This window comes from Euprymna scolopes, chromosome 44 (assembly GCF_053919585.1).
Source record: "Euprymna scolopes isolate OS-2025 chromosome 44, ASM5391958v1, whole genome shotgun sequence".
Taxonomy (NCBI): domain Eukaryota; kingdom Metazoa; phylum Mollusca; class Cephalopoda; order Sepiida; family Sepiolidae; genus Euprymna; species Euprymna scolopes.
This window is the reverse complement of record NC_136525.1, coordinates 18,143,249-18,170,872: the sequence shown is the minus strand read 5'-3', so window position 1 is coordinate 18,170,872 and position 27,624 is coordinate 18,143,249. Positions and strand designations below refer to the sequence as shown.

At 32.8% G+C, this 27,624-nt stretch overlaps 1 protein-coding gene across 6 annotated transcripts in view; it reads right to left on the bottom strand.

Moving 5' to 3' along the window:
• Positions 1-407: 407 nt before the first annotated feature.
• The window catches only part of LOC145268715 (uncharacterized), a 144,221-nt gene continuing 117,004 nt past the window's right edge, over positions 408-27,624 (bottom strand). For all 6 annotated transcript variants that reach the window (XM_080124258.1, XM_080124260.1, XM_080124262.1 and 3 more), the window contains 12 exons: positions 25,024-25,098; positions 22,861-22,880; positions 19,697-19,791; positions 16,587-16,882; positions 12,162-12,273; positions 9,021-9,180; positions 8,347-8,524; positions 6,706-6,867; positions 4,417-4,576; positions 2,902-3,005; positions 1,138-1,221; positions 408-659 (listed from right to left, as the gene is read on the bottom strand). In XM_080124258.1, the coding sequence (XP_079980384.1) occupies positions 561-659; positions 1,138-1,221; positions 2,902-3,005; positions 4,417-4,576; positions 6,706-6,867; positions 8,347-8,524; positions 9,021-9,180; positions 12,162-12,273; positions 16,587-16,882; positions 19,697-19,791; positions 22,861-22,880; positions 25,024-25,098 (1,545 nt within the window). In that variant the 3' untranslated portion in view covers positions 408-560. The remainder of the gene's footprint in view (positions 660-1,137; positions 1,222-2,901; positions 3,006-4,416; positions 4,577-6,705; positions 6,868-8,346; positions 8,525-9,020; positions 9,181-12,161; positions 12,274-16,586; positions 16,883-19,696; positions 19,792-22,860; positions 22,881-25,023; positions 25,099-27,624) is intronic.

Below are 27,624 nucleotides of genomic sequence, written 5' to 3'. Positions count from 1 at the left end.
TAGCTTTGTTCTTTTCAAGACTAAAGTCAATAGGTATTTTCTGTTTTTGCAATAACCGTCTTTCATTCTTGTTTGCTCCTTACATCAAGTGGCTTCATATCTTGTCTGGAGTGGTTTTCATAAAAAAATGTTGAAGAGTAGATAATGCTAACAGTGTTAACTATTCTGTACTTTTACCCAAGATGAGGTGTGTGTGGGGGGTGAAGTGTTGTATATGTTAGCAAAAAAAATAGAAAGAAAAAGTTTTACGGGTCTTTATTTAAAAAAAAAAAAAAATATGCATACATCAATTCAGATCCTTTTTTGTGCTTTTGGGTTTACAAAAATATAATATTCACCGTGATGTGACATCCTTTTTGAATAAATGAATAAATCTATATACATTAGTATATATTTTTATATTGTTTTCTTAGTGCATTGATACTCCCATATATATATATATATATATTAAAGTTAAAAAGAGAGCATTATAAAATTAAATGTAAACTCATTTCTGACAATTTCTTTAAAATTGAATATATGCTCCAGATGTAAGGAGTAATATTTTGAGATCTTTTATGTTAGTTTTTCGATTTAGTTTCAATAAATTCTCGCATAAAAGATGTCAAGTATTTAAAAATGTCTTCCGATGACGTATCTTTGTGTAAGCCAAACCAAACCTGGAAAGAAAAGAGAATGAGTCGGTCTTAAAAATATAAAAGATTTTAAAAAATTAAATATGGAATAAAAAATAGTAAGAAAAAAATTAGAAAAAAATAAAACTAAAAAGAATCTTTTTAAAAATTAAAAAACCAAACCTGAAAAAAAAAAAGAAAGTCAGGTTTAAAAATATAAAATGAAAAAAAAATAGTGATAACGAAGAGAACAGAAATTAAAAAAAAAATTTTTTTTTTTAATTCAAAAAGGAGTTAAGATTTGTTTTGTTTTTTTAAAGAAATAAAGAATAAGTAGAAATTTAAAAAGAAATAAAAAAAGTTTTAAAAATTTTTCATAAAAATATTAAAAAAGATGTTTAAAAGAAATTAGAAATGAAATAAAAAAAAATTTTGTTAATTAAAAAAGGAGTTAAAAATTTTTTTTAAAGAAATAAAGATATTAATCAAAAAAATTGCAACAATTTTAATTTGGCGAACTCACCAATATTTGACTGTATTGCCGTTCAATTTTGTCCGTTTTAGTCACCGTTGAATCAAGTTTTCTCTGCAGCTTCGTATGAAAATCCTAAAACAAATAACAAAACAAAATTAAAAAAAAAAGCAATGGATATTCAATCTGTATGTTCGATTGAGAAAACGTGATTTCAATCTTAAACATGACCAACTGTGATACTATAGATTGTATCCTGCCCCCACCTCTGGAAACAAAGCCATAACACCAGAGAGTGCCAAGAAAAGATTCAACGCAAAAGAAAAAGTTATAGAAAGTAAAAATTCCAGCTGATTATAACGGTCACTTTCAAGTCCAACGTAAACAAATTCTTGTTGAACCATCCTCCTAAATAATGAATTTCTACCCAATTTCAACTATTACCATTTTTCATGGTGATTCACCCATTAGCCCTTATCCTCAAGTGGACTCTGGACCTTGATAAACAGTAAGTCTCCCTGTTTAAAAAAGGAAACTCTCAAGGCAGGAGGTGGTCAATTTCCAGGTAGTTAACTGGGAGTGGCTGAGTAAATGAATCATTTTCCATTGATTAGTCACTTTGCGACAAAGACCAGACATTTAGGATTTCTAGTCAAAGTTGATATATTAAGTAGTCAGAGTTATTCCAAACTGTTACCTAAGCTACAACCTCTGTCTTATCGCCACAATGTTGTATCCCTGTGCCTGTTTTGCAAGTATTTTAGTGAAATGTGATCTGATAGATGTGCACTTGTGCCCTGTTGATGTACCGCACCAACAAACTCATTTAGCAACAAAATCATGCCCTAACACTGTAGAAGTCTCGAGATGTGGAGTACTGCTGCCACATCTGGGCAGGAGCTGCTGAAAGCAGCCTATCCTTCCTTGACAGAGTACAAAATAGACTTCGAGGTTTAGTGGGGGGGCCCTTTTCTCTTCCCTGCAACCTCTCTCCCACAGAAGAGACGTTGCGAACCTGTCTTTGTTTTATCGTTATTTCCATGGCAGGTGCTCGTCTGAGCTCCAATCTCTCATCCTCCCTCGCCAATCTTTCACGAGAAACACCCGTCTGGCTGAAACTTCTGTCAATAATTTTCCCCACTCTTTATCTGTGCCTAAATCCAAACGTAGATTTCGTTAGCAAAGCTTCTTTCTTAGAACTGCACGCCAGTGGAACTCTCTGCCACTTACCTGTTTCCCACCTGACTACAACTTGGATGTCTTCAAGTCCAACATAAACAAACTCCTGACAAACCGCCCCCTTAATCTATTAAATCTCTAACATTAATGATTACTACAATACTATCTCATTGATTACTGTACACACAATAACCCTTATCCCTGAGTGGCCTTCGGGCCTTGATAAGTGGTGACCCCCCCTGTAAAAAATAAAAAAAGCATTCTACTCTAATAGTTTCTTCTTTTTTTTTTTTTGCTTTTGAAATCACGACTCTATAATATATACAAAATCTGGACAAATTAAAATATAATATTTAAGCGTATTTTGCAACCGGGCAATGACGCCCCCCTCCCTCCATCGCTAATAAAATAAAAATAAATGTATTAGAAATTTTGTTGATCCAAATTCAATCCCAGGAAACATCGCGTCTCTGCTAATAATATATAGTGTATAGATATTCAGTAGTCACTTCAGCAGTGCTCAATACCTGAGTAGTATGACAAGTAAGCTATACAGAAATGTATATGTTTCATTCACGCAGGAAATCATCAGGCCAGGTATATTTTATTGTTGAAATGTCAAAAATCGAAACTTACCTTAATATTTTCGAAAAATTCCGACTCGCTGGACGTTGGGTTCTTTATCATGGATTTGATTTTCTTTGAATCATTAAGAATTAATTGCAAATCACTTTTAAGAACTGCAGAGAGAATAATTTTAAATAAATAATAATTTCAACTAAATGAATAATTTTAAATAAATAGTACTTTTAAATCAAAAATAATTTTAAATAAATAAATAGTACGTTTAAATAAAAAATGATAATTTAAATAAATAATACGTTTAAATAAAAAATAATAATTTTAAATAAATAATACGTTTAAATAAAAAATAATAATTTAAAATAAATAAATAATACGTTTAAATAAAAAATGATAATTTTAAATAAATTTGGGATTAGGGTTAGGATGATCGTTCCAGGCTTTCTAAACACATTCGTTTGAAATTAAACAAATATTTATCTTGTTCTTATAGTTGATGTTGACTGCAATATGAAGTGTAGATTTGTTAATCTATATATCTATAAAAGTGAGAATGCGTGTATATGTGTGAGGACACTTCTCAACCTATATACTCAATGTTCAGACATGTGGAAAACTGTTAAATCGGGTTTCAGCCGGAAAAAAAATACATGCTGCTAAGAGGTTAAAATTGAACACTTGGTGTACACGACGGTGGTCAATTTTTATCTGTTTGCTAACTATTCCATGAATGCGTATACTTGAATAGTACACAGGACAGATTCATTATGTTAAAAATAAGTGCAATTTGAAAATATTTTCTAAAGATTGTGTCAAGCTGGCCTAATGGTTATTGTACTTGACTCACTGTCTTTAAGTTTTGGTTTCGATCTCAGCCTGAATATTTTTTTCTACTTATTAGAAGTGAACATGTGTCAGTTTCTACATGAATTAAAATATAATATCTATGTATAGTTTACAACCGAGCAACACCGGGCGGCCTGCTAGTATATCTGTAAAAGTGTGTGTGTGTGTGTGTGTGAAAACAATTATCAATTTTTGATTTACAGACTTGTAATTTGGTATATAGGGTATTCAGACATGTGGAAAACTTTTTAATCGGTTTTCATCCAGAAAAATTAACTGTTGGGGGGGGGGGTCATTGGATTTTTATCTGTCTGTCAACTGCTTCTCAACTGCACATGTACGGTTGTGAAACATAACAGCTTCCTTATGTTAAGAATAAGTAGGTTTAAAAACACTTTTGAAAGATTGTGGCAAGCTGGTCAAATGGTTATCTTACTTGACTCACTGTCTTTAGGTTTTAATTGCGATCTCAGCTAGAGTACTTATAAAAAGTGAATTGTTTAGAAAACAACATAATACTCGCATGCACATATCTCAGTTTCTTTCATTTTTTTTACTTCATTTTTTAAAGAAATTTAACGTTACATTTAATACCTACGGTAGTTCTGTTTATAATAAATAAGAATTCTGCATTAATTAAAATATTATATTTATGTGTATTTTACAACCGGGCAACGCCGGGCAGCCTACTAGTATAATAGAATTGAACCGGGGAAAACTCACCTTCAATTGTTGCATGGACGGCTTTAACCGACATATCTTCACATTCGATGACAGTGCTGAGTTCCTTGTGGAAATTGAGAAGTTCGGGACTGTTTTTCTTTAGTTGCTTCACCAGCATGTTCATTAGATTGAAGCCACGTGCATTCTGAATGTTTTTTAGCTGATGAGATGAGAGATAAAGCAAAGAACTGGAATGAATGGTTTTTAGCTGATGAGAGATAAAGCAAAGAACTGGAATGAATGGTTTTTAGCTGATGAGAGATAAAGCAAAGAACTGGAATGAATGGTTTTTAGCTGATGAGAGATAAAACAAAGAACTGGAATAAACAAAATGAACTATGTCATGCCTCTCTCGACAATCGCTGACCCCAAATGCTGTTTGCTGTGGTTATATTCTCCTTCATCTTGTTCTCGTTCTGGCTGTGTTGTCTCTCACATTAGTGATTGCCGAGAATGCGATCACTAGTTTACAAGTATATAAAAACCCAACTGAAAAGAAAATTCAGGTGAACATTGTCTGAAGATAGTGGTTTCAATGTTCATCTTCTGAGCCATGGTGCTGTCGATAGACACATTGAGTCTCTACGGTTCCAGGTGAGGATTGCAAGAAGATAGCGGTTTCAATCCTACCCAAGCAGACCAGAATATTAGTTGCCCAAAACGTGGTCAGACAACAACAACTGTGGAGGGCAGTAATTACTAGGGATACAGTTACAATGCTCAGCATCCCTATCCCATTGCCAAAAATAATTAAAAAAACACAAACTCTGATACAATCTATAAATATCAGTTATATTCCGTGTGTGTGTGTGTGTTTTTATAAAAGAGTCACCTCTTATGAAGATCTGCAAGCCACTTGAGGATAAGGGTTAATGAGTATACAGTAGTCATTGGAACAATATTGTAGTAATCGTTAGTATTGTAAACTTGATAAATTGGATTACTTAAGGCGATAGCTCATCAAGAATTTGTTTACATTGGACTTGAAGACGACCATATTGTAGTCAGCTAGAAAGCAAGGAAACAGAACAGAGTTTCACAGTTGTAGCTTGTGTAACAGTTTGGAATAACTCTGACTACTTAATATATCAACTTTGACTGGAAATCCTAAATGCCTGGTCTTTGTCGCAAAGTGACTAATCAATGGAAAATGATTCATTTACTCAGCCACTCCCAGTTAACTACCTGGAAATTGACCACTCCTGCCTTGAGATTTCCTTTTTTTATACAGGGAGACTTACTGTTTATCACGGTCCAGAGTTTACTCAAGGATAAGGGCTAATAGGTGACTCACCATGAAAAATGGTAATAGTTGAAATTCTGTAGAAATTCATTATTTAAGAGGATGGTTCAACAAGAATTTGTTTACACTGGACTTGAAAATGACCCTTTTATAGTCAGCTGAAACTTTTACTTTCCATAATTTCTAAGAAAGAAGCTTTGTTCATGGAATCCACGTTTAGGTTTAGGCACAGATAAAGAGAGAGGGAAATTATTGATAGTGGTTTAAGCTAGGCAAGTGCTACATATTTTGCATTTGAGAGATTGATCTTTCTAATGATACCAATTTTGGCATGGTTCGATATGTATGTCAAAAGTTTTTGACAGACATACAAACACACACACAAACACACACACAAATGCAAACTAACACACTTTTATATATATCTTTTAGATTCTTCAAGCTCTTTCATTATTTCTTAATATATTTTTTAATATAATTTGTAAATCTTATAAAAAAATCCCCGTGTAATATACGTGGAGCAAATCTATGTTTCATATAGATGATCCAGCAGAAAAAAATTACAAATAAAAAAAGACACAACTTAGTTGAAATGGATTGGTTGGTTGGATATTTTTTTTTTTTATGGCATATCAACCCTTTTCAGGTTATTTAATGCCGAATCCAAAGATTTTGGAAGAAAATTTTTTTTAATAGAATATATTTGTTGTTTTCACGTCGGTTTCTATTTAACCCATAGTTGGGACCCTAACAGGTACTACCACTCCGGGTCAGAGTCGACCTGGGAGCAATGGTAATTAAAGGGTGGCTCCACACTCCCCAAAGCCCACAAGCTGGGGCCTCACAACTGGATATAGTTTAAGGTCATATCCAGGATCTCCATTGAGGAACTTTTACCCTCTGCAGGGGGGCAGTCGGTGTATTCTAATGCCCCACCGACAGGGCCGAGTTTAAGCGAAAAAAAAAAAAATAAACAAAAAAGCAAACACAACAAATGAAGAGTGTGAGTGATTTCAAATGTTGATGGAAGTGTAAAAAAATCTCACCTGTGAAAGAAATTTCAAGTGAAATGCTTGGGTTGCAGATCTGACGTCCGATGGACCAGATGTGTTCATGAGATTCAAAATGGCCAATAAGTACTCCAAAACTTTGGGAAATTTCTTGGAAGTCAAGATCTCATTACAAGCCATCGACAGTTGTTTCAAATACTGAAAAACAAAAGTAATTTTGAATTGAAAATTTCAAAAACTGACAATAAATAATGACAAATGAAATTTTGTTGAATTTATTTTGGCCAAAAAATTAGCAAAGTGTGACAAGTCATGTGAAGAGCCAGAAAATATTTCAGTCATGAAAATAATAACCAGGAAACTAATGACTATGCCGCATACTAGAAAGTAGAATATATTTATATACAGTCTGCATGATTGTCCAAGACTGCTTTTTAAAATTGGATATTGTAGTATATTCTTGCTGTGGTACCGTAAGGGTCCAGAAGAAAGATACAACTAGATAATTAGTAGAAGCAAAATATATTGATCAAAAAAGCAAATAAAGAGTGTGTTTATATGCCAGTCCGACTGCCAAGTGCACATAACTTATAATTCATGATTCAGTAGAAGGTCGTTATATATAAAAATAATTTTATAAAATTAACAATAGGTTCTCTACAGTGCAATGTAAACTACAATGTATTGTGTATTAAGTTCTTGCGGGAAGGTATGTATGAATAAAAATAGTAGAAAGAAAATATATTGAACAGAAATTGAACAAATAAAACGTGTCGTTATACGTCAGTCTGACTACCAAGTATGCATAACTTATGTGTTCACAATGAGAAACATATTCTCTACTAGATTACTCTGTCAATTTTTGGTCTACTTGAAACTTGATATATGGGGTATTCAAACCTGTGGAACAAGACCAATTTGGTTTTTAGTTGGAGAAAAAGAGCTGCTAAGGGGTCAAAATTGAAAATTTGTAATTTAGCGGTTGTGTAGTTTGATGTAATGTGTATGCGCTACACATGTGTAAATATACATTTATACTTTTAATTGTATTAATTTGTACAGTTTGATATGCATTTGGTACAATATAATAATCAATAAAGAATTGGCTCTATCTTATTTTCCCCTCTCTCATTCTTTTTCTTCATCTCTCTCTCTCTATTCCTCATTTATTCTTCCCTCTTTGTTTCTTCATTTGACACGTGTGGAGACAAGTTTTTCGGGGGGAGGGAGGGGTTACTAAAAATTGTTTCATTGTTCGATTGATTATTTAGCATTCTAAATTGTTTCTTGAAAAATATGCTTAGTCAATGCTAGTTATCTCCCCCTAGATTAACAACACCATTTACATAAGCACCAGAATTCTCTCTTTTACATGAACCATTTTTTTCAAATCCTCTTATTGCATTATTCATCATTTCACTAACAAATCTCATTAAATTTCATCCTCTTTTGGCATTTTGGCTTTGGTAAAAAGTAACACATTTGTATAAATAAACAAAAAAAAAAGAAAATAACTTTAACTCTGACTCTTCCATCCTGGCTCTAACTTCTAAAGCAATAAATTTACTCCAACTCCTTAACTCCCAATTCTGCAGCTACAAAATTTATGACAGCGCCCCCCTCCCCCCAAGTTTCTGGCCCTGTTTTGGATATAGATCTTCGAAAGAAAATTCAAACCTCAATGAATTCTTCATACTGGCTGTCGAATGTCCACAAGTTCAGAACAAGTTCCAACCGTTTCCGCAGACATGGAATTGAAGACAGTGTACACATGATTTTGTCTGCTTTACTAAGTTCCGCATTTTCCCCCATCAGCTTTTGGTACAATTCAACCTCATCCACAGTCGGTTGATATCTGAAAATAAGGAAAAAAAACAAAAAAACGGAGAATATCTAAAGTTAAACATGAGGATGATAGTGGTGGTGGTTTTGATGATGATGATGATGATGATGATGTCATTAAAACGCGCAACCTTTTGTTCCTCAGAATTTATTCTATTATATAGTCATCACCATTTTCAATGCATTTGCCAGGAATTCAATGACGTATCTCTAGCTTCTGATGCACGTCCATTACAGGGATTTTTTTCTCAGAATCTCACACTGTCAATATCTGCAACAGAGAAATTAAACTTTCATGCCATGAATTCATAAGTTTAGTTATCATAAAAATGAATATATATATATATATATATATTCCAAGTCACATCACAAACACACCTTACTCTTTATAGTGATAAATATGGGCAATTACTGAATGTAAATACGTGGGGTGGGGGGTTATTCAAAACGCTAATGACTACAAGGTCAAAGTCAGCTAGCCAGCTGGTCAGCTACAGAAAGATACTTACTTTTGTAACGTGCGTATCATATCGATTTCATTTTCTTCCGGTGGTTCGATGGAGGTGATCAATTCTTGTAATTTCTTTACGGTCTGAATAAAAATATCCGATTTCATCAGAATCAAGACATTTTGTGTTTTTTTCGGATCCATGTATGAAGATCTTTTTGCTAAAAAAAAATAAAAAATAATAAAGAAATAAAAATATATATATATATACAAATTTAGAGCAAAGGAGATTTTTTATCATTAATATTACTATCTTAATTCTCAATCAGAATCCAAATGGTCTAGTGGTTAATGACACGGACTCACAACGTGGGTGTTCCAAGTTGAACTATGTTAGTTTCACAAAAACAAAAAAAAAAAAAAAAAAAAAAAAATCACTTTCACTTGGGATGCTGGTAACCTTCACGTGATCCTTCCCATAATTTCTGATGTCTTTCTAAATAGAAATTGTATGACAAAATGGACTCCGAATACCCATGCACAACCATCGTTCATCACTGGCAAAAATGCATTAAGAATGGTGGTGACTACGAGGGGCGTGCAATAAGTAATGCCCCTGACCCACTTCCCATAGCAGTAGAACAACGAAATCGGCACATTTATTAGTCTTTCTCTACATAGGAACCACCCAGAGTTATGCATTTTACCCATCGTTTGATGCAGCTCTGGAAACCGTTTTTGTAGAACACCCCAGCTTGGTCCTCCAACCACGACGTGACTTCAGAAATCAAGGCTGCATCATCTGGGAAACACTTTCCTTTCAAAAAACTTCATAGCTGGGAAGAAGTTAAAGTCAGAGGGTGCAAGGGCAAGAGAGTAGGGAGAATGGGGGAGGATTTCATAACCACACGCCCGTGCTTCTGATCTGGCAACATGCAAGCTGTGGACCGGAGTGTTGTCCTGCAGGAGGAGGGTGCCTTTGCTGATCTTGCCCCGCCTCCTGATTTTGATAGCTTCCCTTAATTTCCTCAAAAGTAAAGCATAATAGGCTCCTGTAATTATGGTACCCTTTACCAGGAAATCTGTGATCACTACTCCGTCCTGGTCCCAGAAGACTGTAAGCATGACCTTGCCAGCAGAGGGCTGCACCCTTGCCTTATTTGGAGGTGATGAGTCCAAGTGCTTCCACTGCATTGACTGGGCTTTGGTCCCTAGATCATAGTGATGGGCCCAGATTTCATCCTGTGTAATCAGTCTTTTGAAAAACTTTGACTCATCTTCTTGGCACATCTCCAAATTCATCCTCGAGCACTTGACGCGTTCTTGCTTCTGGAATGGTGTTAGCAACCTGGGAATCCATCTGGCAGACACCTTATGCATATGCGAATGGTCATGAATGATAGTTTCCACAGACCCTGTACTAATCTTGACATCTTGTGCTATCTTCCAAAATGACAGCCTCAACTTGATGGACATAGGAACCACCCAGAGTTATGCATTTCACCCATCAATGACAGAAGGGGGGGTCGACTAGGTTTGGGAGCTGTTTCCACAGACTTCTGGCCATGTTTGAATTCACGATGCTAGCGTTTTACAAGGTCATATGATAGGCCATTATCACCATAATTTTTTTTCATTTCATCAAAAGTCTCCTGTGGTGTGTGTCCTTTCAAATACAAAAACCGGATCACTGCTCAACATTCAACAGGCTCCATTTCACACCTGACTCCATTCAAACACCTGTAAAACAGAAACCACAATTATTTCAGAGCTGTAATTTGCCACATAACCCGTAGAGATATAAATCATTGCACATGCAAAATTTCAGCTAGATCAGACAACTGGAAGTGAGTCAGGGGCATTACCCCTTATATGTAGAAAAATAAATTCTGGAGCACAAAAGGTCGCTAGTTTTAATGGTACCACCTTCGTCTTCATAGCTCTTCAACTTTTTGGAGCTAAAAAAAGGGAAGCTTTACTTTTGAAACTACCCTCGTAGAATTGAATAAAGCAAGCATTTTTTTTCAGTATTATTTATTTTTATCAAAATGAACTTTACCTTCTCACCGTGCATGAAACCTGTAGAATGGGAACCTCCTTCGCTCATTTCAATGCACTGAGTAACCATCTGTCTTGTAACGTCACCTGTTTACCATCTGTACAGCAAAAAAAAGACTGCCCCACTCCTCCAAGCGACCTGCTTTATATTACATTCACCCACTAAACCTTTCATAATTTGGGTGTTACAATAGTTTGTATATTTTCCTTTCTAGAAGTATGTTTTTTTACTACCAGATGCTTTGTAATCTGTAAGTTTACGAAGTCTATAACTCTTTAAAATCTTCACCTCCATTTTGTTTCTATGTGTGCAATTTTTCCTCCTTCTAGGAGTATTTTTATGTCCAAATGCTTTCTAATCTGTAAATTTGCGATGTCTATCACTCTTTAAGATCCTGCTCCCTTCCATTTTGTATCTATGTGTTTCTAAAAGAATTTTTTCCTTTCTAGGAGTATTTTATGGCAAATGTTTCTAATCTGTAAGTTTACAATGTTTATCTTTAAAATCCTGCTCTCCTCCATTTTACATCTGTTTCTGTAGCAATTTTTTCCTTTCTAGGAGTATTTTTTTCTTATGGCCAAATGCTTTCTAATCTGTAAGTTTACGATGTCTATCACTCCTTAAGATCCTGCTCCCCACCATTTTATATTTACGTATTTCTAAAGTGATTTGTTCTTTCTACCAATTTATCCTAAGACTATTTTTTATGTCCAAATACTTTTTGATCTGTGAATTTACGAAGTATATGACCCTCTTTAAGATCTTATTAAGTGTGCACCTCCATTTAGTATCTACTTCCTTTCTAGGAGTACTTTTTTATGGTCAGCTGCTTTCTATTCTGTAAGTTTATCAAATCTATGACTCTCTTTAGGTTACTCCTTAGTTACTCCTTGTCTGTAATTTTGTATTTATGTGTCTCTGAAGCAATGTTTGTTTTATTCCTTCCAATTTCACCTATTTTATCGATGACCAATAAACCTGTGTCTAAAATATACAAGAGTTTTCATCATATTAACTGCCCAAGGATTGTGTACATTTTCACGAAATACACACATCCCAGAGACATGAATATTAACATTTATCCTCGAGCGGCCTCTGAGCCATGATAATTAGTGATTCGTTAATGCAAAAATAATACGTCACCTTCTGTGGTTATTGTTCCAGTATGTTTGGATTCAATGAAATAGTCTTCAAGAAGTTTCATATCCAATTTTTCCGTGATGTCATTAATTTCTGCCCACACCGTTTTCTTGACCTGCAAGGAGAATATATATATATATATATATATATATATATATATGTAGAAAAATATCTACATGCAAAGAACTATAAGAGTTATTTCCCTTGGGTCAAGTAAAATTAATTCATTGAACAGAATAGTTTTGTACCACTTTTAAGTTTTCTTACAAAGGTTAAATTCAAGTTATAATAAGACTAATCCTAAATAGAATGATGGTTCAAAAAATAAGTTAATCATATAAGTTCGGGTGACTTGGGTGCCATCAGCTGAAATAGAAACCAAAACATACAACTCTTCATCCTCGTGGCATTAATATATATATATAGCTTAATCGCCATATATATTTTATAAATTACTATATATATATATATATATATATATATATATATATCATTCAACCACGGTAGTGGTTGAATATATGCTTCAGTCCAAAATTGAATGAATCGAGACACATTAAAACCCCCACCACTAATTCCGTTCACAACCAAATTTCAAACAGGTTATATAGTTGGATAGAACACCTCATTAGCTACATTTTGAAAAAAAAATTTCGAAAATTGGTTCAGTAGAAAAAAAGTTACCACAAAATATGTGGGTTCACAAACAGGAGAGTAAGTACATAAGTGACTAACGCTTTTTTTTTTATTTTGCATAACTTTTTTTGTATATAAATATTTTTTACTGCGATTTTGCCAATATGACATGTTAGTGTAACGGTTAGAGTACCGGGGGTTGGTGGAAAGATTTTAGGTTCAATCCCGTGTATCGTTTTTTTTTATAATTAAAAACCGAACTTTTTTTTTAATAACTAATTTTTTTTTAACTCTCCTTATGATTTTATAGCAAAAAATGGTGAATTTATTGATTAAAAATATTAGTGAATTCTATGATATACATATTCTTTGAATGAACTCAAATTTTTCGTTATCACATTTGATGAAAAATGTAGTCCCATTTTGGCAATGCGTCTGACCAAATATGCTTTTGAACCCGCGACCAGCTCTGCGATGTCATCAGCAGCAGCCTGGGCATAAATATTCCTATTTTTAAACTCCTTTAAAAGAGGATTCAGCATACAGTTCCATAGTAAAGGTGATAAAATCCCACTTTGGGGGTTTCATTTAACTACTTCCCTTTTAACAGTTGCCCTCAGTAGTTCTACTTGAACTGTTCTGTGCCTCACCATATACTCAATCCATCGGATGAGTACTGGTGGCACATTGAGTTCTCGTAGCGACTGGAACATACTATTGAAGGGTATGTTGTCAAAAGCTCCAACGATATCTAAAAAGACACCGAGTGCCATCTTCTTTTTTGTTAGTTTACGCTCTATACAGATCACGAATTCATGAACCGCAGTCTCGGTAGAGACCCTGGCTCGGAACTACTATGATTGAATGATAAATATTGCATAAATGTGTGTTTGAGAGCTAATTTATTTTTGACAATCATTAATAAATATTATAAATTTATATATTAATACAATAGCAATGCCTGGAAAAATCATGGATTATATGGAAAAATGCGCGCATGAAAAGTAATATTCTTAAGATTTTATTAAACCTGGAAAAGTAAAGGACAAGAAATTCAACCTGGAAAAGTAAAGAACAAGATATTTTAGTAAAGTAAAAAATAAGAATTTTTTAGACCTTTGCAGCTAAAAATAAAATTTGAATATTGATAAATATTTAATTTATTATTTGCATATGTTGTTGTTTATTGTTGAGTTAAAAAGAATTAAATGATCCTAAATATGATATAATAAAATTATTAATTTTTATGTAAATTATAAAATTATTAATTCCATCTACTAACTAACTAACTAATGAATTAATTTTATTCAAACAATTTTCACTACATAAATATATGCAAATAATACGGGGGAAATAAGTTCAATCCAGCGACTGACACCCTTTCTAACTCAACAATAAACAACAACATATGCAAATAATAAATAAAATATTTATCAATATTCAAATTTTATTTTTAGCTGCAATATTTTAAGTCTAAAAAATTCTTATTTTTACTTTACTAGAATATCTTGTTCTTTACTTTTCCAGGTTGAATTTCTTGTCCTTTACTTTTCCAGGTTTAATAAAATCTTAAGAATATTACTTTTCATGCGCGCATTTTTCCATATAATATATGCTTGTTTAATTGGCATTAATATATATATATATATATATATATATATATGCTTGTTTAATTGGCATTAATATATATATATATATATATATGCTTGTTTAATTGGCATTAATATATATATATATATATATATAGCTTAATCGCCATATATATTTTATAAATTACTATATATATATATATATCTATATATATATCTATATATATATATATGCTTGTTTAATTGGCATTAATATATATATATATGCTTGTTTAATTGGCATTAATATATACATATATATATATGCTTGTTTAATTGGCATTAATATATACATATATATATATGCTTGTTTAATTGGCATTAATATATACATATATATATATGCTTGTTTAATTGGCATTAATATATATATAGCTTAATCGCCATATATATTTTATAAATTACTATATATATATATGCTTGTTTAATTGGCATTAATATATATAAATATATATATATATATATATGCTTGTTTAATTGGCATTAATATATATATATATATGCTTGCTTAATTGGCATTAATATATATATATGCTTGCTTAATTGGTATTAATATATATATATATATATATATATGCTTGTTTAATTGGCATTAATATATATATATATATATATATATATATATATATATATATATATACAAGGTTAATATTTTCAGAGGCAAAGTAACCAATGAAGTTTAACAAAGTTAATAAAAGAGTGCTCAATACCGAAGTAGGGCAAGATATTTTCTATTTGTTTTTAAATAAGCAGTAATATGCAATGCAAACTCTACGCGATACAGGTTACACGAAGGCAAAATTTGCAGACTTTGCTTTCGTATAACCTGTATCGCCTGAAAAGGTTTCTAGCTAGCAACTAGAGACCGAAAAATGCTCATGAATGTGTAGCAACATATTACTGCTTATGTAAAAATGAATAGAAAGTGTGTGTGTGTATATATATATATATATATTATATATTTTTGCAAAATCAAGACAATAAAGATCAAAAGTAGTATCAAATCAAGTTGTGTATTTTCATATTCATTACAATTGATAGGCTTGATAGAGTTCAAAATAGACTTTGTAGCCTCGTAGGGGACGTTATTTTCTCTTCCCTGCAACCTCTTTCACAGAGAAGAGATGTTGCAAATTTGTCGCTGCTTTATCGTTATTTTCATGGCAAGGGCGCAGCTGAGTTCCAATCTATAGTCCCCCCCCCTCGCCAAACTTTCACAAGAAACATCCGTCTAGCAGAAAACACTATCAATATTTTCCCCCACTCTTTATCTGTGCCTAAACCCAAACATAGATTCCATGAGCAAAGCTTTCTTAGAACTGCACGCCTATAGAATTGTCTTCCATTTTCCTACTTTCCAGCTGACTACAATATGGTTGTCTTCAAGTCTAACGTAAACAAGTTTTTGATGAGCCATTCCATATAAGTTAACAAATTTACCAGATTTCCATTACTAACAATTATTATATTGTCCAATTTCTACTGTACACTCTTTAACCTCGAGTGGCCTCTTGGCCTTGATAAGTGGTGATGATTTGAAAGTATAAAAATTTAAATTTCTTCAGATGACTTTTTTTAAACAGCCTTCGTTAAAAAAAAAAAAGAAGCATATCTTGTTCTATTAAACCTTTTATTGTTTAAATAATTTGACTTTGTTCGTTTTATTTAAAAAAAAAAAATAGATTGTAAGGACATTTATCACTCAGGAGTGCATTTTGGAAAATTGTTGTGAAAAACAAAAACAAAAAAAAACAAACAATCGCCATAAGATAAGCATTTTATTATTTTTAGTCACCATTTGGAAAACTCACTCGCTAATGCGACTGTTTCACTTGCAATGTAAAGCCCTGCACAGGAACGTTATTTTAAGCCATTGATAATGTAAACACAATTTTAGTCTCACATTTTCCTTATTTTTGAAGGCTGAAAGAATTTGTAAAAAATTATTACCATTTTATTTTAGGCTTTTTTCTTTTGAATGCAAGTCCAATGTAAACAAATTCTTGTTGGACCCTCTTCTTAAATAATCAAACCGTCTAATCACCATTATCACTATTATCATTACTAATCCTTGCAGTGTTGCCTCACAAACTCATTAAACCATATCCTTGAGTCGCCTTTCGGCCATGGTAAGTGGTGACTGATTAATACATAAGAAAGTGCTTACCTCTTTTGGGGTTATTTTAGGTACGAAGAAATGCTTAAGTTTCATATCACAATGAGCTTTTAGGGTGATTGATTGTTTCGGAGAAGTTCCCGGGGGTGGTGGAGGACCGGGAGGTGGTGGACCAGGGGGTGGTGGTGGTCCAGGGAGAGTCGGTGCAACTTTAAGAAGTGACTGTGGAACAGGCAGAGGTTCTTTTTTCGGAACAGGTGATTTGTTTTCGAGTTCCTTGATTTTGGAATCAACACTTTGAATACTTGAATCATTTGGTACTGTAATTTTGGTGGGCGATACTGGCTCTGAAATGAAATGAATACAAAAAATAATTCCAGAGTGTTTTCGATGATATATATCTATATATGAGGGTCATTTCAAAAGTAAAACCTATTTTTTTTTAAGTAAAAAAGTTGAAGAGTTACAAAGATCGGCTGAAGAGAGCTTGATATTGAGAATTAAAATGGTTCCCAATTATCAGGTTTGAAACCGTCTATACCGATGGCTTATCTCATCTAAACAAATAAAAATATAAATATATGTGTGTATGTACGTATGCATATATATTTATAATTAAATAATAATCATTTTTATATCTACAGATACTTGTGTTTTATGCTTATGCAACCAGTTTAGGAGGTGAAAAACCTCGTCACAAAGCCAATTTTGACTCCATTTGTTAAGCTTTTACCTTCAAACAATTGCACACGAATGAAGGGAATTAATCTATATATATAAAAGCGAAAATGTATGTATGTATGTATGTACGCTTTTTCTCGATGTCCACAAAAGGCTTCTTTCAGAGAAGCGCTTGCTCAGTTCACAACTTCTTAAAACTTTTTATATCATCTATAAATTGTAATATCTCACACTTAACCACGGAGCTAGCCTGTCTATTTAATTTTATTGACTTTCAAACGTTAATTATTCCACATTTCCCGCATCGGCACGCGTTACATTCGGTTTTCGGTATAAACAAAAAGCGAAACTCGACTAATAACAGGCCGTCAGGCCGCTTGCCCGCGCGCCCTGGGTGACATGATCAAAGTGTAGTATCTGTTCCGGCAGATGCTGCACTTAAGATAATTTGTACCAGTCAATAGAGGGGAAACCCTCTATACTGGGACAATTATTATTTTTGGTAACCAGAGTGCCCCCTTTTTGCCTACTTTTAGGGGAGCTGGTTTTTACCTCACATTAAAAACGGCCTTGTGCCTAATTTGCTCAGTGGGGGAGCAAATAAACACCATCTGTTCCGGCAGATGCTGCAAGCTATGACTAGCTATGACTAGCTATGACTAGCAAAGACCAGATGTGGGGGCAACCCCACATGCCTGACCATTAACCAGCTCCCATTTCCCACCTCTCGGGAGCTGGTCCCCTTTCTCCCTTCCCCCTCCCTTCACTCCTCACATTAAAAATCGGCCTTGTGCCTAATTTGCTCGGTGGGGGAGCAAATAAATACCATCTGTTCCGACAGATACTGCAAGCTATGACTAGCTAGGACTAGCTATGACTAGCAAAGACCAGATGTGAGGGCAACCCCACATGCTTGACCTTTAACCAGCTCCCATTTCCCTCCTCTCGGGAGCTGGTCCCCTTTTTCCCTTCCCCCTCCCTTGACTCCTCACAATAAAAATTGGCCTTGTGCCTAATTTGCTCGGTAGGGGAGAAAATAAATACCAACAGGCCCAGAGCCAGTGAACGTTTGACGACTTCGTCATATCAGACGGGGGAGCGGGTTTTTGAAAACAAACAAACCGATTTATTGACCTCATTAAAAACTGTCCCGCACAAAATGCTGACTGCTGAATACCTATCGCCGTCATGTCAATCAAAAACGAGCACCTGTTTTTTTTTCTCACTTTACTATTTTCCAATTGCGCGTCGTCAAGGCTTTGTTTTTTTTTCACGGGCACCTGTTTTTTTTCACACACACACCTACAAACACCCGGGCAACGCCGGGTACCCCTCGCTAGTAACTAATAAATGCACAATCCGGGCGGATAGATTAGACAATCCATAGTGCTCGAACGAACGGAAGCCGTGAACGTCGCATAAATGCTAGTTGATTGCCTTTTAGTTTCTATTTCCCAGACTGTGTACATCATTCTTTATACCTACAGACACTAGTGTTTCATGCTTACGCAATCATCAGTGTAGGAGGTGACAATTCCTGCCAATTGGGAGATTCAAACCCAGCATACATAAATATATCTAGAAAAAGGTCTGTGTTTACTATAACCTTTTTACGCAAATATTACGCAAGTATAAATCATGTAGAAGATCTGCATGAATATAATTACATGTAATAGTTAACTTAAAATGATCATCCCATAAGAAAACTGAGAAAACTAATAGGGAATTAATTAAAATGAATGTTTAAAAGAATATGCAAATTAGCTAGATCTTTTGCAGATAAATGCAATCGCACAAGCCATATATAACAAAGTTGTATTTTCTTTTTAAATAGATACAAAAAAGGCTTTGCCTGGGCAAAAAATATGCTCAAATATGATATTTTAATTTGTTCAGATTTCGTATATATTATTATAATCATGATTTAAAAAGCTGAAAAAAGTATTTAGGTGCTATCAGCTAGAATCTAAACTGAATTTGTAGCATTAAAAAGCTGGTGACGTTACCTCTGTACCAACATGACACGCATATGAACCGATTAAAAATTAAAAATAAACTAAGATAAATGTACAAAATGTTTAATGATTTTCTAAAAATTTTGACCCATTTTTGACCCCTTAAAAACAACTTTTACCGGTTAAAGACCCATAAAAGAACAGCCCGTAAAAAATCCAATCATTTGAGGACCCTAGCGCTGCTCTGCGACTTTTAGTTTCAGAGGAGATAGAGTTTGAAAATATGGAGACAGACAGACAGACATATAGCCGTTTATGTATTAGATTACTCTATATACTGGGCATAATATAATAATAGATAGAGAATTGGCTTTATAATAATAACTAAAAAATTTGCATAAATTAAAATATCATATTTAAGCATATTTTACGACCGGGCAACGCCAGGTGGTGTGCTAGTGTGGCATTAAATAAAGTAACTTTCAAGTAACCATTCCCTTTTTGAAAACTTTCAAAATGACTTACTATTGAAAGTGGTCAACGGAATATCTGCATTTATCTGAGTATGAGATTGGGCTGCACCATCAGATTCATCATAATCCACTGGTGGTGATGGTGACCTAATATACAAAGAAAATAATCTTTAGATGAAAATAAAAAAAAGAATACTGTTCAGCACTATTCCAACAAAGATTTTGCAGGTCGGTAATAATCAATACAAACACAGCAGTATAGTGAACAAAAAAACTTTTTAGCAAAAGTATGTTACAGAAATGCACATCATGATTCTGGAATCATAGCTGTCATAAATTGATACATCGATTTTTAGATGTAACTATATTTATTCTCTGAAATGGATAGATCAGCTTATCCCATAATACCCCTATACCAGATACATATTCTGAAACTACATTATTTTCATTGAAAATCCTCGTCTGAGCTCCAATCTATGGTCCTCCCTTGCCAAACTTCCTCAAAAAAAACACTCGTCTAGCTTAAACCATCATCAATAATTTCCTCTACTCTTTATCTGTGCCTAAACTTAAATGTAAATTCCATGAACAAAGTTTCTTTCTTAGAACTGGACGCCTGTAGAACTCTCCCATTTCCCTGCTTTTCAGCTGACTACAATATGGTCGTCTTTAAGTCCAATGTAAACAAGTTCTTGATGAGCCTTCTCTTAAGTAATCCAATTTACTGAATTTCCACAACTAACGATTACTATGACATTGTCCCATTAACTACTGTACACTCATTAACTCTTATTCTTGAGTGGCCTCCGGGCCTTGATAAATGGTGACACCTTTGTAAAAAGGAAAAAAATCTGATTCGTTAGATAAGTATATGTCAATTTGATTAATGCTGGTACAATAATATTTTGTGGGGTCTGCATTCACACCGGACATCCATAAAATGGAAATATGTCACAAAATCCTACAAGTGTGTGGTACTACTGCATTTTAAATCCCATATTTCCGTGAGTCTCACTCGGCAACGCCCAACAGACGATGCAAACCGCCCCGGAAAATGCAGAGTGAGATTACCCAAAGAGAAACCGAGTCGTTAAAAGACACGCAAGCAAGCAGACGACTCCAAATTGGAAAAAAAAAAATTAAATAAAAATAAAAAAAAAGAAAAGAAAGGGAAGTTTTGTCACGCTTCAAAAGATCCATTGCAAAAACAAGTGGTTTCGTTAACTTGTCATAAGTAGTTGCTCAGTGGATAATGACACCTACTTGTTATGGTGGTCATAGTATTTTTCCTTTTTTTTTTTTTACTTAGGAGTCACCACTTATTAAGGGCCGAAGGCTATTCAAGGATAAGGGTTACTGAATATAAGGTGGTAGTGCAGTAATCGTGCATGTTGTAAATTGGGTAGAATTTGATTATTTATGGGGACGGTTCAACAAGAATTTGTTTACATTGGATTTGAAGGCTACTATGTTGTATTCAGCTGGAAAGCAGACCAGCAGAACAGTGTTCCACAGGCAGGAAGTTCTGGGAAAGAAGCTTTGTTTATGGGATTTGTGTTTAGATTTAGACATAGACAGTGGGAGAAATCATATATAGTGTTTTTTTAAGGACATCGCTCCAGAGAAGGCATAAAGCTTCTTGATGTAAGGAGCTAAAAAATGCTAGTTCAAGGTAAAAAAAACTAGCCAAGGATATGACTTAGATGGATAGATTCCAACCCATAAAGCTCATCAGTTAGACACAGTTAGTTGTGTCTAACTGATGAGCCCAAATGAGGGCGAAACTCGAGTCTTGGACTTCCGGTTCGCTGACTGTCATGGCTCTTGTGAGCTGCGACGTTGTTTGGCTGTGGAATTTATTATATACAATCTCTCACATTCTGAAAATCATTGTATATATATATATATATAATGTAATTATAGTAATAATTATATATATATAATTACTGAAATCATTGTTTTTAATACCTACAGACATTAGTGTTTCATCCTTTCGGAAATCATCAGTGCAGAGTGTCATGATTATATATTTATATATATACTGTGTAAGCAAAATCAAGACATTCAAAAAAGGCGTTGATGGCAACAAAAAGTGTATTTTGTTGCCATCAACACCTTTTTTGAAGTCTTGAAGCTTACACAGTATATTAATGCTCAATTATGAAATGTGATAATTTTGTAGCTTAATCCTTAAGTCAACCATTTTTGGCTTAAAACTTATTGGTATATGAAAATTTACTGGATTACACAAACTCAGTATATTACATACAAGTCTATATATATATATATATATATTTCTCCTCCACTGTCTATATATATATATATATATATATATATATATATATATATATATAGACAGTGGAGGAGAAATCCTTCATGACTGAGACAATTTTTATTTTGTTCCTATCCATAGTGCTCCTTTTTGTGTAGCTGGATTTTTCTCGCATTAAAAACCGACCTTGTGTCTAACTCTGCCCTCATGGAGAGGTAAGTAAATACAAACTCTGGCTTCGGGGAGTGTTGTGGAGCTTTGTCGACGTCTAACTACTGAGCTGAGCATTGCTGGTTGTCATAAAGAACTTACTTTTCATTGCAAGTCATGAGAAACTGGTTGTTCTTATTGCATAAAAGAAGGGAAGATAACACTTCATAATGGCGTTTTTATTAAGTAACAGAGGGCACACGTTAGGAGACGTGTGCTTTTGATGATGACATAAAAAAATTGACAGGTCAAGTGGTCAAGACAATTAAATTAAGGAGTTGGAGTTTGGTCACGAAAGTGAGCAGACATGCTTCAAAGCCAGGAAGCAGAGCAGAAAGAACAAGTATGTAGATACGTAATTCGGACCCCTTGTGAAGTCCACTGAGACAGCTGAAATAAATTTATATTTTAAAAATATAAAGTGTTGTTCTGTGCTTTCACAAAAGAAGGAAGAACAGGTGTCTCAATCGGTTATGGTGTTGATCGTTGCATGTTTCATCACAGAGCCCAGGAGTGAAGACAGAATATCTCCTAGATAAAGAAAAGGTATGAAGCATATATTCTTCTTCTTATAAAATATGATACATTTATGCAAATACGAACTGTAATATATCTCCGTGGCATACTACACAACATGACACAATTTACACGTTTATATCATCTTCTCCTGGCTACCACACAATGTAACAGCACTCTGCTAATAAAATATCATTTCAATAAAGTGAGGAACTTACCTTCCTGGATAGATTTTGTCCTGCAATGAACAGAAAATAAAATGTTTTTTTTTAGATTTGGTTCAATGATAAGTTGAAGTTTGTTAAGAAGAGATTGTTAATTGATTGTCAAGTTTCCTTTATAGGAGCGGAAGGAAAAGAAACAAAAAAGCAAAAAAAAATAAAATAAAATAAAAAAAAGAGAAAGAAAAAATTCAAAAGAATAAAAAAATAAAAAAGAAAAAGAAATAAAAAGAAAAAAAAACAAAAGGTAAAAGAAAAAACAAGGAACTAAAAAAAGACGATAAAAAGAAAAGAAAAAAGTTGAAAAATACAAGAAAGGAAAAAGTAAAGTAAAAAGGTAAAAAGAAAGAAAAGGAAAATGAAGAAAAAATGAAAGAAAAGGAAAATAAAAAAGGGAAATGAATAAGAAAAAGTTTTTCTTCTTAAGAAGAGATTACTAATTGATTGTCAAGTTTCAATTACAGAGGGAAGAAAAGAAACAAAGAAGCGAAAAAGAAAATAAAAAAAACAAAAAATGATAAAAAAGGGAAAAAATGAAAAGAATAAAAGGAATAAAAGAAAAAGATAAAAACGAAACAAAAAGAAAAACGAAAAGAAAGAAAAAAAGAAAAAGAAACTGAAAAAAAGAAAATGAAAAGAAAAATGAAAAAGGAAGAAAAGGGAAATGAATGAGAAAATTAAGAAAGGAAAAGTAAAATAAATGAAAAACAAAGAAAAAGAGAAAATGCAAAAAATAAAAATAAAAAGAAATTAACGAAAATTGGAAAAATAAATGAAAAGGAAACGGTAAGACAAAAAGAAAAGAATGACGAAAAATAAAAAGAAAAAAAAGAAAGGAAAAGAAAAATAAGGAAAGAAAAGAAATAAAAAAAACGAAAGAAATGGAAAAGGTAAAAAAAGAAAGTAAATTAAAAAAGAAAGAAAAGACGGGAAAAGAAAAGACAGAAATAAAAATAAAAAGAAAAAGAATAAAAAAGTAAAAAGAATAAAAAGAAAAAGAATAAAAAAGAATAAAAAGAAAAATCAAAAAGAAAAATAATAAAAAGAAAAAGAATGAAAACGAAAGAAAAAAAAAGAATAAAAGAAAAAAGAAAAAGAATAAAAGAAAAAGAAACAGAATAAAAACAAAATAAGAGAAAAATAAAAAAGAATAAAAAGAAAAAGAATAAAAAAAAAAAGAAAAAGAAAAAAGAAATATAAAAAAGAAAAAGAAAAAAGAAAAAGAATAAAAAAAGAATAAAAAAGAAAAATAAAGAAAAGAATAAAATAAGAAAAAGAATAAAAAGAAAAAGAATTAAAAGAATAAAAGAAAAAATAAAAAAAGAATAAAAAGAAAAAGAAAATGAAAAAGAAAAAGAATAAAAGAAAGAAAAAGAAAAGAATAAAATAAAAAGAAAAAGAAAAGAAAAAAGAAAAAGAATAAAAGAAAAAAAGAAAAGAAAAAGAATAAAAGAAAAAATAAAAGAAAAAGAATAAAAAAGAAAAGAATAAAAAAAAAGAAAAAGAGAAAAAGGAAAAGAGAAAACACAAAAGAAAACGAAAAATGAAAAATAAGGAAATAAAAAAGAGAAACGAAATAAAAAAGAAAAAGAAACAATTAAAGAAAAGAAAAAGCAGAAAGTATAGAAAGAAACGAAAAAAAGACAAAATGAATAACAAAGAAGAGAAAAGAAAAAGTAAAAGTCGAAAATAAAATGTAATTAACGAAATACAAGGAAAAGAAAAAAAGAAAATAAATAAAAGAAACCAAAAAGCAAATTAGAAAATAAAAAAGAACGAAAAAGGAAAATAAATAAAATTCAAGAAATGAAGGAAAATAAATAGGAAAGAGAAAGAGAAAGAGAAAAACAGAAGAGAAAAAAGAAAGAAAAAGAAATAATCAGAAACAAATATGAGGAAGAAACGAAAGAAAGAAAAACAAAGAAAGGAATAAAGGGGAAAAGAATCCAAGAAAAAAATAAACAAAAAGGAGAAAAAAAATGAAAAGAAAGAAAAACACAGTGAAGAAAGTAACTCAAATAAAAAAAAGGAAAATGAAAATAGAAAAAGAGAAAGAAAAAAGAAAGAAACGGTGAAGAATTCAACTCAGATAAAAGAGAAGAAAAACGAAAATAGAAAAAAAGAAAGAAAAAGAAAGAAACAATGAATAACTCAACTCACTTGAGGGAAAAACGATTTCCGATTGTTCACCCAATATTTCAGAATTGTCTTTTGACTACAAGCTTCTCTGAATGCCTACAACAAAAGGGGAGATAACACAGGGTAACATGAAATGATGTTATTGTCACAGTGAAAGAATGAATTAGAGTACTTGGGTTAGTAGATGTAAAACAGTTGAGGTAGCAGGGTCAGTTTACAGAAGAAGGCTAAGGAAAAAATGGGACGAAGTGATAAAAATGGGCATGATAGAAAGAAGAAATAAAGACTTGACCAGACATAGGTTACTTTGGAAGCCAATTTATAGTGTAAGTTAACCTACCTATTTCAGGGATAAATGGACTCATCCAGACACAATACATACAGTTATGGCCACAGAATCTGACACATGAAACAAGATGTGGCGAAAGAAAAAAATAACAAAGATTTAGTTAGTAAGACCCTCCCAACACTTTTTAGGTAATAGACCACGTATTGTTTTACGATTTGTTCAATATTGAAAACAAGCAGATCGATCTCTAAACGGGCGCGGGATCTCAGTAGGACAAAAAAGGGCACTGGCACATTAGTGTCATGGAACAACTTTTTTAGTTTCATGTTGAAGAGTGCAGAATAGAGAGACAATTCAATCTCAAAAACTGATGCTCGATTCATGCAAGATGGTCCAAAAGCAGTCTGAAGCATTCCATACGTTTCTGTGGCATTTTTTCAAAATTTGAAACAGAATTTAATTGCATACCGTTCTTCTTAAGTGTCCTTATGTCCAGATTGCTTCTTTTTTTTTTTAATTCACCAGCTGCGATGATCAGGCTTTAGTAGGATGTATTCCAATTCCTATTGTAGCTGCTTCTTTGAACTTGGACTCATAAAAATTGGTCAGTCATCTCATAAGATGCATAGCAATAACATACTGAATTTTCAAGAGTCTACGACAATTTTAAATGCCTGTACGAAAAAAAAGTTTGGAAATTTATTGAAGGCATCTCATATATTACAACTTTCAAAATGTTTTTTTTTTCAAAGAGACTGTTTAGTGTTCATTAAAAAGTTTGTTTGAAAAAAAAAAAAAAAAACGTTATTCATTTTCATATAATGATCACTTTACTTACTTCAGGCAAAATACAAAAACTACCTGCATAGATAATTTTTAAATGTATATATTAATACGATAGCGCGTTGTGTTATTTTGTGTGTCATGCTTACATGTTTTTTCTTCTGAGTAAATGTCATTTAATTGTTATGCATAAATAATTTTACCAAGAATTCTTCATAAGTTTGGGTTTCGGTTTCGATTCAAGCTGAATGGATATATTTTTTTATTTTTTAAATCACAACTTTATAATATATAAGAATCTATAGAAAATTATAATATATACGAAATCTGCATAAATTAAAATATCATATTTAAGCGTATTTTATGACCGAGCTATGCCGGGCATCCCTGCTAGCTTAGATAAATACATTTGCAGTTTTAACAAAAGAGCTACAATAATATCAGGGCATCTCAATTTACACCGAACATCCACAGAATGCCAACATCAATATCAATTACATATGAAAGCGTCTGCTGTGGAATTTCCACAGGTCCCACTAGTTACTAGAGACTAATCTTTCAAACAATACCAATTTTGTCAGTTTTGGTTGGATGCCGAAAGTTTTAACAAGACATACAAACATACATACACACTAACAGACAGGTGAGATTTATATAATAGAAGGAGAAGGTAAGAATCGATAGAAAATTGACTCTATAATAGTATATACAAAATCTGTATGAATTAAAATGTCATATTTAAGCATATTTTACGAACGGGCTATGTCAGGTATACCTGCTAGTTTAAATAAATACCTTTGCAGTTTTAACAAAAAAGCTACAATAATATCAGAGCATCATTACATATGAAAGAGTCTGCTATGGAATTTCCACAGGTCCCACTAGTTTGATTTATTTTATAAAACCTGATTTTTAAAAAATTTTTATTCAATAAATGCTTTGCGAATTTTTCTTAACCCCTCAGCCATCAAGTAGTGGTGAAGTAAAGTGGATGGTGGGGTCTGCACTTCTTTCCCTTGGGGCTCAACTGTCCCTATGAGTCATCTTTTTGCCTCCCTGTTTAGCATGGCAGTCAGCCAAGTGTGAAGGAGAGGGGGTGTTTAGGGAGGGAATTTCCTTTGCACTTTTCATCATGCCCAATCAGTCCTTGAATTGCCTTCCAGTTGTATTATACAGTTTCCACCGAACTGGCCAGAAGAAAGAAAGCACAAGTGTTTTTGGCTATCTCTGACATTTGAAAAGAAGAAACTCTCCTTTTTTTTTTTACATAGGCATAACCACTTATCAAAGCCAGAGACCTTCAAGGATAAGGGTTAAGAGTGTACAATAGTCAGTTGGACAATATAGTAATTGTTAGTAATGGAAATTCGGTAAATTTTAAACTTAAGTGGAACAGCTCATCAAGAACTTGTTTATGTTGGACTTGAAGACAACCATATGTAGTCAGCTGGAAAGCAGGAAAATGGAAGACAGTTCCACAGGCATGCAGTTCTAAGAAAGAAGCTTTGTTCGTGGAATTTACATTTAGGTTTAGGCACAGATAAAGAGTG